This window comes from Sinocyclocheilus grahami, unplaced genomic scaffold, assembly GCF_001515645.1.
Source record: "Sinocyclocheilus grahami isolate Dianchi unplaced genomic scaffold, SAMN03320097.WGS_v1.1 scaffold1851.1, whole genome shotgun sequence".
Taxonomy (NCBI): domain Eukaryota; kingdom Metazoa; phylum Chordata; class Actinopteri; order Cypriniformes; family Cyprinidae; genus Sinocyclocheilus; species Sinocyclocheilus grahami.
This window is the reverse complement of record NW_015507030.1, coordinates 47981-57698: the sequence shown is the minus strand read 5'-3', so window position 1 is coordinate 57698 and position 9718 is coordinate 47981. Positions and strand designations below refer to the sequence as shown.

The window sequence follows — 9718 nt, the reverse complement described above, 5'->3', positions numbered from 1 at the left end:
GTGTGTGTGTGTGAGTGAGTGTGAGTGTGAGTGTGAGTGTGTGTGTGCGTGCGTGTGCGTGTGCGTGTGAGTGTGTGTGAGTGTGTGCACGCGTGCGTGTGAGTGTGTGCACGCGTGCGTGTGAGTGCGTGTGAGAGTGCGTGTGTGTGTGTGTATACGAGAGCGTGTGTGTGTGAGAGTGTGTGTGCGTGCAAGAGTGTGTGTGTGTGTGTGTGTGTGTGTGTGCGCACGTTTGTGTGAGTGCATGCGAGAGTGTGTTGGTCTGTGTGAGAGAGTGTGTGTGTGTGTGCGCGTGTGTGAGAGTGTGTGTGCGTATGTGTGTGTGTGTGTGCGTGCACGTGTGTGTGAGTGCATGCGAGAGTGTATGTGTGTGTGTGTGTGTGTGTGAGAGAGAGAGTGTATGTGCGCGCGTGTCTGTCTGTGTGTGTTGTGCTCTCACTGGACTCTGCAGGATCATGGAGACTCTCTTGCGCTGCTCCATCATGTTGAAGTCCTGCCGCAGGTCCGGCGCCATGTTCCTCTCTCTCTGGTACTCCGGGCTGCTCTCGTCCACGCGGTCGAAATAACGCTCCTTATGAGGGGGGTTGGTGGGCGGGGGGGCCGTCACCACCCCTGCACCTGAGTCTCCGTTCATCACACACCTGCAGCACAGGTCAAAGGTCAGCGGGGAATTTGCATACTTCGGCTACGCACTAAAAACTAAAGTACAGTACTTGTGATCGAACTTGTGATGCAAAATGCATATATTTTGATGCTCATTTGATTTTGAGGTGAAATCCGATCCGGATGTGAGATTGACCCACTAAGAGCCACTTTTAAACGGTTTAACGGCATGAGAGACAGAATGCTGCACAGCGGGAGTGTGCGGATGGTTATAACGGTTATAACGTTTACTGTCGAGTGCTCTGGACATAATGCACTTTCTCCGTCCATTAAGCAGTCAAGACAAACGTGACGTCCAGGAGAGAAAACAGAGGACACTGAGCTTCATTGCAACTGAAACAGACACTGCTGTTGCCATAGCAACTGGACCATCATCACACAGATGCAGCGATTAGATTAATCAAACTAGTTAAGCTCTACATAATGCATCTGTGATGCTGTTAAATATCACAGAAAATAAATAGACTATAAATAGTGTATTGAACAATAAAAAAATTCTCTCAATTCTGACATTTGTTCCTCACAATTGCATGAATTTCCAAGATGTTAACTCACAATTTGTACAATTTAGTATTTCACAATTCTGATTTTATATCGGAGATTTGCGAGGAGGAAAAAAAAAAAGTCAGAATTGTAGGATAAAGTTACAATTATCTACTCAAAACCTGAAAAATGTATTGTGACCTGCATGATTTGGGGGTGGAAATTTTATTTTTCTGATAAAAATTGTGATTTAAAACGTCACAGTGATGAATATGCACGGTATTGTTATCGTGGGCACTTCTAAATACCGTGAATAATTATATATTACAAATTATTTCGAATTTTGAATGCATTTTAAGAATACTTTTCCCATCAACTGATCAGAATGCACAACAGCGCTGTACGCTGCGTGAGAGAGGCGTGCGCACTCTGATGTAAACAAGCGCGGACGAGAAGCGCACGGCGGAGGAGAACCCGCTAGTTCTGCCGCTCTCACAGCGCCTCCTGCTGGCGGACAAGCAGTTTGCGTTTTTAAAAGCCCGTCTCCAGCAACATGTTTTTGTTGTAGCTCTATTTTTTTTTCTGCAGAAACTCAGAGCACCTTTCATACCCTTTATACTGGCTAAAGCACATTTGTTTCAATCTATAAGAATAATCATCCTACACTACCAGTCAAAGTTTTTGGACAGTAAGATTTTTAATGTTTTTTTTTTTTTTTTTGAATTCTCTTCTGCTCACCAAGCCTGCGTTTATTTGATCTAAAGTACAGCAAAAACAGTAACATTTTAAAATATTTTTACTATTTAAAATAACTGCTTTCTATTTGAATATATTTTAAAATGTAATTTATTCCTGTGATCAAAGCTGAATTTTCAGCATCATTACGCCAGTCTTCAGTGTCAATTATGAATATTTAAAACAGTTTAAGCATTTTTTTTATTTCAGGATTCTTTGATGAATAAAAAGATCCAAAGATCAGCATTTATCTGAAATAAAAAGCTTTTGTAACATTATACACTATTCCATTCAAAAACCGGTTCCGTGATTAGTAGTAAATTATATAAATTAATATGTTTATTTAGCAAGGATGCTAAAAGTGATGATAAAGACATTTATAATGTTACAAAAGATTTCTATTTCAAATAAATGCTGTTCTTCTGAACTTTCTATTCATCAGAGAAATTAATAAATATATCGTGATATAAATTTAGGCCATATCGTTGATAGATTTTTTTACCTATATCGCCCAGCCCTAGTTTTTCCGTTGTGCTTTTGATTGATTTTAGCATTAGTTGCAGACAAACGCCGTGACCCTTTAGGACCGAGCAGAGCGTTTATCCATAAATGGCCAGTCACAATCCGTCCAGACACAATAACGGTCATATCTCACGAATCCTTTCATAAGCAAAGTGTAGACAGGGTGTAAATAAGAGATTCATTGATTATAAATGTGAGCTCGCGATGAACTGAGATGAGTGACAGCTTTTAATGATTTTAAAGGAGTTTGTAAATGTGATACTGATTTAATACAATTCAATAAACAAGAAGCTAATATTAAGTGACTTCCATTGTCTGACTATAACACTATTGTCTGATTTTGCTCTATTTCGTCGTCGAAAATAGTTTAAAACAAAGACACAGCTCAGCCGCTGCGCATCTCCATTCAAACACAGCGGTGTCTCGTTTATGAATGAACGGGGTTTTTTAGTGAGTCAGTGATTCATGATCACCCATTCATTCATAAAGACAGTCACGTGCTTCGTTCCTGAATGAATCAGTCGTTCGAATGAATCAATTGAATGAATGATTCAGTGATAAAATCAGTGACTTGCCGCCACCTGCTGGCAGTTTTAGATTAATTTTTAAAGTATCTTTTCAGTTATTTAAATCATTTAATATTTCTAGATTCAAAATTTTATATTTAAAACATTAATATCATCATGGATTTAATTGCACTCATTCCACTTCTGAGCCTCATTAAATGTCACTTTTGTGTTCGTCTGTGCCACCTCTACAAATTAATTTTGTTAATACCGACTTCATTTGATTGGTAACTTATATTTCTTATTCTACTTGTTCTTATTCTGTCGTTTTAATTACCATTTTTAAAAAGCTTATAAAATATAATTTTTTAAAGAATTTGACAAAAGATGACATACTTTTAGTAAAGTCAGAGGAGTCAAATATCACCTCGTAATGGGAAGGCTACTTTTTGATAAAATTTTGGATTATTGATTAGAAGGTGCTCCTAAAAAGAAAAGTAAGCATAGAGCCCTGCCTTTTGGAATAAATCTTTATTAATGTTAGAATGTGTTTTAAATTAATAATGCTTAAACGATTTTTTTGCGCATAAAATGCAATTACAATAAAAAGATTAAATTGACATTTGAATTTCTGCAAGAATTATTTTTGGGAAAATGCTATATTTTTTAGTATATTTAATATTTTTAGTGTGTTTAACTTTGCGGATGCACAGCTGCAAATGTGCATTTGACTAACAATAATAATAATAAGTAGTAGTATTATTATTAATAGTAATAATTCATAGTAGCAATAATAATAAATAAAAATAAACAAAACGAAATGTTACCATCGTAATATTTCTCTAGAAAAAAAATTGGTATGTAAAGAAATAATAATAATTATAATATTTTATTTTACAGCACACTTCTCATAGAACACCATTACTCTTGAAAAAATGCAAATATGTGTGATATCTTTGAGTATAAGTAACATTTTGTGCATGCACGGTTTTTTTTTTTTTTTTATAGTAAACAGATCAGTTAAAGCAATGGTTTATTTTGCCTGAAAATGCCAAAAATTGACACATTAAATCATTACAGACAAACATTTGGTGCATCCCTAAATAAAATATGCTGACAAATCATAACTCTAGGAAAGCGATAACCTCTTATAGCATGTTGCCGAGCTCATTTAACAATAAAATGATTATCATGACAAACAGAAATTATGTTTCTAGCTCAGAGATTAATGTAGCGTTATATTAAACTCTGCGTATGTTTTAAGAGCACAGAGATGTGTGGGCATGACTGTGGTCGCTATGGAAACAAAACACGTTTCCATGGAAACCTGTATGATTTTGTAATAGAATATACAGTCACTTGTGTCCTGTTTTCTGCCCACTCACTAAAAACATGAACAATGGGAAGATCTGCTTCATCAACATCTACGGTTTTATTATCGCAGACTTTTTACGGCCTCTCAGCTTCTGTGGTCATTTTATCTTTCGTTTTCCCTCTGGCCACGTTTTAAGAAACACTGGAAAGTTTTATTATCGATCAGGTCAACAAGATAAACGTCTAAACGAATGTGCATATTCCTGCAAATGCCTTGGAGGGAATGAGAAACTGTATGCTTTTTACTCAAAAAGTCCTGTAAAGCCATTGTAAGTGAGCCAGAGCTCGCTGCATGAATATCCTGCATCAATAATGGCTTCTTGACGGTTTCTGAACGGCAGTCAAATGCCTTTCAGCCCACCAGCAGGCTCAGATGAAGGCCAAAGCCCATCAGACCGGGCCAGAGCTCGCTGGCAGCCGTTAAACCTGACAGAGAGCTCTGTTCCAGCACCCAGCCTTGCTGACTTCACAGGCAACACCCTTCAAAATAAAAAATAACCATTTGAGACGCTCAGCATATTGCTGTCGACAATGTAATAAATTATACTTTTATTTTTACCATAATATGTGATATCCTTTTTTTGGTACTGAATTAATTTAAGCATATCTATTACCAGCAATTCTCTCGTTTCATCCACCATGGATGGATTATACTTTATTTCTTTCTCTGTAAAAATTTTTTTTAATAAAATATCATATTAAAAACATATTATATAAAATATAATAATTATTTTATTTTTCATAATATAAATATTATATTATTTTATTTTACAGCACATTTCTCAGAACACTAATATAAATTAAAATATGCATGATATTTTAGTATGTTTAACATTTCTTTCTCTGTATTTTTATATGAATTTTTGAAGTTGGAATAAAACAATTTATTTTTTCAACAGTTATTTCGGTCTTTCATTCAAGTTAAACAATTCTTTCAAAGTGTATTTCTTTAAATGCACATGCAATGAATTTGTCCAAACGAAGGCATCTTACAGCAGCACAATTACATTTCTAATAGCTTTTGTGTATGGAAGCTCAACCTTTGGAACAAAACAGTGTTTTACTGTAGACTGGATTACTTTCATCTCTCCAGAGGGTCGTGGGATGGAGAGAGAGAGATTGAAATTGAAATTGAGAGAGCGAGAGAGAGAGAGATGTGCGCGAGCTGATAAACAAAGCATGTTGAGTGGATTGAGCGCGCGGCGGCGCAGATGTACGAGCTTGTCGAGTGAATATCCCTTTCTCACAGACATCACTGAAAAGTTTGTAGTTCGGTCGGATATGTCAAAAACAAGTAAGTAAAACAATGCACACGTTACTTAACAGTAGGGAGAGAGAGAGAGAGAGAGAGCGAGCGAGAGAGAGCGAGCGTGAGTGCACATGCAATTCTGTTGTGTGATCTTTGATGTTCGCTCACTTAGCACACGCATCATTTGGAAGAGCGAGAGAGAGCGAGAGCGAGAGAGAGAGAGAGAGACAGACAGAGAAAAATCACACTCAATCCAGGGGTTTCACCATCACAGAGTTACTGAAAAACCCCTGAAACTAAAAAAAAATAGTTGATAAAACTGATCATTTCGACTCCCAATTAGATGAGCCATGTTCAAATCACTGTCATATGTCCATTATACATTAACATGCCAAGTTGCAACGACTTCTGACAACTGTAAAGATATTACAGAACTACTACTACATGGCAGAAGACTTAATCATTATCAATAGCTATTAACTTATATATATTATAAACTCCTGCAACCCTACAGAGAATAAGCAGTGAGGAAAACAGATGGATAATCAACCAGAAGTGGGTTTTACACTCATTAGCTGCAGATCTGTAATGGCCTTATGGAAAAACCAGCAGACAGACGTTTCGGTCTTTCTGTTTCTCTGACTGACAGACTGTCCAGACACCAGTGACGATCTGTGATCGGAGCAAAAGCACACACATCCCACAACACACCAGGCCTAGCGATGAGTAGTGATGAACCCATATATCGGCCGGCATGGATGGTCACTTGGTGTCAATTCCAAGTGGATACTAGCGTGCATAGGGGAAGTCGTGGCCTAATGGTTAGAGAGTCGGACTCATAACCCAAAGGTTGTGGGTTTGAGTCTCAGACCAGCAGGGATTGTTGGTGGGGGGAGTGAATGTACAGCGCTTTCTCCTTCAATACCACGACTGAGGGGCCCTTGGCAAGGCACCGAACCCCCAACTGCTCCCCGGGCGCCGCAGCATAAATGGCTGCCCACTGCTCCGGGTGTGTGTTCGGTCCCACGGGTGTGTGTTCACGGTGTGTGTGTGTTCACTGCTGTGTGTGTGCACTTTGGATGGGTAAATGCAGAGCACTAATTCCGAGTATGGGTCACCATACTTGGCCACATGTCACGTCACTTTCCACTTTCATTTTCATGCCACAAAACTTACTGGTTTGATCTAAAGCAAGGGTTTTCAAACTGGGGTCGCAAGGGAGTGCTAGAGGTGGAAACGTTTAAAGAAAAACAGTGTAAAGTATGTTTAAAAAATAAACTGATAAAATAACATTTTATTAATATATATATATATACTAGTATACACATACTAGGGATGGGCGATATCTTATCGTTTGCGATATACAGGTAAAAATTCTCCCCACGATAAGAATTAGTCTTCCTGCGATAATAACGATAAAGTCTAGTTGTTGACATATTTCTGTGTGCGACAGTGCGGACCGACATCACGGAAAGCGGACGTGAAATTGAGGAGGAGTAGCTATATCGCTAAATGAGGAGCTCGAGCTGTAACTGGTTTGGTCAGAGCTGTACAGTGCACAAAAAATCGGTCTGAATAAATGTAACGTTACTACAGTAGCACGTGTGCGATACAGTTTTGCATGTGTATGAGCCTGTTTACAAAACTGTTATCCAACAAAGATATAATTTATTGACATGCTTTTTCTCCAAATTAACTTAATGACATAGTCGAGTGTTTGAAATACTTATTTTTGTGACCAGACGTGGTTTCATATTACAGAATGGTAGCATTATATACAGTGATGAAGGCCATGTCGATTAACATTGCATTATAAATATACTTTCCTTATAAAAATACCCAAGATGTCAACTAAATTATATCAGACATCAGAAGACTACAGAGAACGCTTCGGACCCCGCAAAACATTTTAGGAAAACGATTGTATTTTTTGATGTCATTACATTGTTTAGAGCATTCAAAAAAAATGTAAACAAAAAAAAAAACGATTTTTCATTCATAAGTTATGCTACGTCCTCGATAGAGGACATCGGGACTCAATTTCTTTAAAAAAAAACAATTTAAAAAAAAAAGACATGAATGAACATGCATAGACAAAAACAATAGATTTCTTTTAAATCACCAATACATTTTTAGTTTTTAGGAGTTTTTTTTACCAAACTTTGTATAAAGATGATTCTCAACTATGTTATAACAGACTGATTTGATATACCATTTTTCTTCATGCAAAATGTGTGTAAAATGGCCACAAACAGGTTTTCTCATTATATAATACGCATCTATAAACTAAATCTAATTTGCATATTACAATAGATTTCTTTTAAATCACCAATACATTTTTAGTTTTTAGGATTTTAGGAACTTTGTATAAAGATGATTCTCAACTATGTTATAACAGACTGATTTGATATACCATTTTTCTTCATGCAAAATGTGTGTAAAATGGCCACAAACAGGTTTTCTCATTATATAATACGCATCTATAAACTAAATCTAATTTGCATATTAATGTGTTTTTGGGGCAACATGTAATGGAAAAAAGAAGTGTAATATTGAGAGTAATAATTGACAAGATTTTCATAATAATATATCATTTCATAGGAATATTGAAATATATTTTCTTTCCCTATTCATGTGTTGTGTCTCCCACAGTGCGTAATAAACATGCTTTTAGTCCCGGTGTCCTCATACGAGGACATGCATGAAATCAACCTCCTGTTTCGTAACAAAGTTATATTTTAATTTGAAACCCCGTAACATTTTCCTGAGATGTTGATTTATGACACACAGTTTAAAAATGCGTCCGATTTAAATGACAATTACAAAATATTATCATATTTCCATAAGAGGGTCGCTAAATTAATATCAGACATATTTGAAGACCGAGGAGAGGCAGTGGTGACGGTGAAACATCCAATCATTTGGTATCTCTGGAAAGCGCTGAATGTGCTCCGTACAGGACTCCAGACTGTGGCATGTATAGTCTCAGAGAAATACACTACAGTATAATGTCCTCATACGAGGATGCAGGGTCTCAGGAGGTTAATGCTCACCCTATGTTGAGTAAAAATAGGAAAGATAATACTTTTCTTAAAAGAAACAGGATTCCCTGAATTATCGTCATTGATATCGTTATCGTAATAAATACCAGAAATATCGTGATATATTTTAAAGCCCATATCGCCCATCCCTAATACATACACACAAATAAAATTCAAATAAATTTGATTCAAATAAATGTAATCAATTTATTTTATTTAAATTTAAGTAAATAATTTTAAAATAAAATGTAACTATAGTGCAATAGTGAGTAAAAGGCATTGATGCAATGTAATAAATAATAATAATTTTAAAAAACATTTAAAAAAAATTTAAAAAAAAAAAATATAAAAAAAGTATGCCAGAATGGGTACCAGCTAGTTTAATATTTATTTACTACTTTGTTTACTATACTACAACTTCTTGTTTTGTTTTGTTTGAGACACAGAGACTGTTAGAGACTGAGACTATTAAAACAGATACCCCAATATATATATATATATATATATATATATATATATATATATATATATATATATATATATATGCATATGCACAACTAAGAAGCAGCATGAGCCTATTATTGATAACATATCATATTATTATATTATATATTACAGATGACATATAAGAAATATGACTTTAAAACAAAAGAGATGTCCAAACACACACTGCGGCGAGCGTTCAGGCCGCGCTACTGAAGCCCTGAGGAGAATAATCCAGAGACAAAGCAAACTAGAGACTAAAACTTACGCTTGTCTGGGTCTAGATGTGCGGTCGGAGTGTGCAGCGCCTCGGGGACAGGCGCGGAGCTCGAGGGCTTCTCCGTTAACGGGATTCTGTCCCGTTTCTTTCTGTTTCTGCACGCGTCTCACACACACACTGCTCCGCACCCGCTGAGGAGACGAGGCTTCTGATTGGTCTGCGTCACACGAGCTCCCGCCCACTTCTAGAAACCGCCTTTGATGTGAGCCGCCCACATCAGCGATGGGCGGGGCCTATCCGTCTGCCTGTGTAATCTGTTGTTTTGTGTGAATAACAGTTTCTAACACGGTTTTTCAGTTAATAACCTTTTTTTTTTTAACTGCACATCTGTTTTTAAAAGCTTATGCTTATAGTTTGAACCTGTAATATACATGCATATATA

General features: G+C 36.7%; 1 protein-coding gene across 1 annotated transcript in view; it reads right to left on the bottom strand.

Moving 5' to 3' along the window:
* LOC107573025 (alpha-adducin-like) overlaps positions 1 to 9479 on the bottom strand; it is a 23055-nt gene extending 13576 nt beyond the window's left edge. Inside the window, exons 1-2 of the mRNA XM_016259459.1 lie at positions 9325 to 9479; positions 440 to 641 (exon numbers count right to left, since the gene is read on the bottom strand). Of these exons, the coding sequence (XP_016114945.1) occupies positions 440 to 634 (195 nt within the window). The 5' untranslated portion in view covers positions 635 to 641; positions 9325 to 9479. The remainder of the gene's footprint in view (positions 1 to 439; positions 642 to 9324) is intronic.
* Between the last annotated feature and the right edge of the window lie 239 nt (positions 9480 to 9718).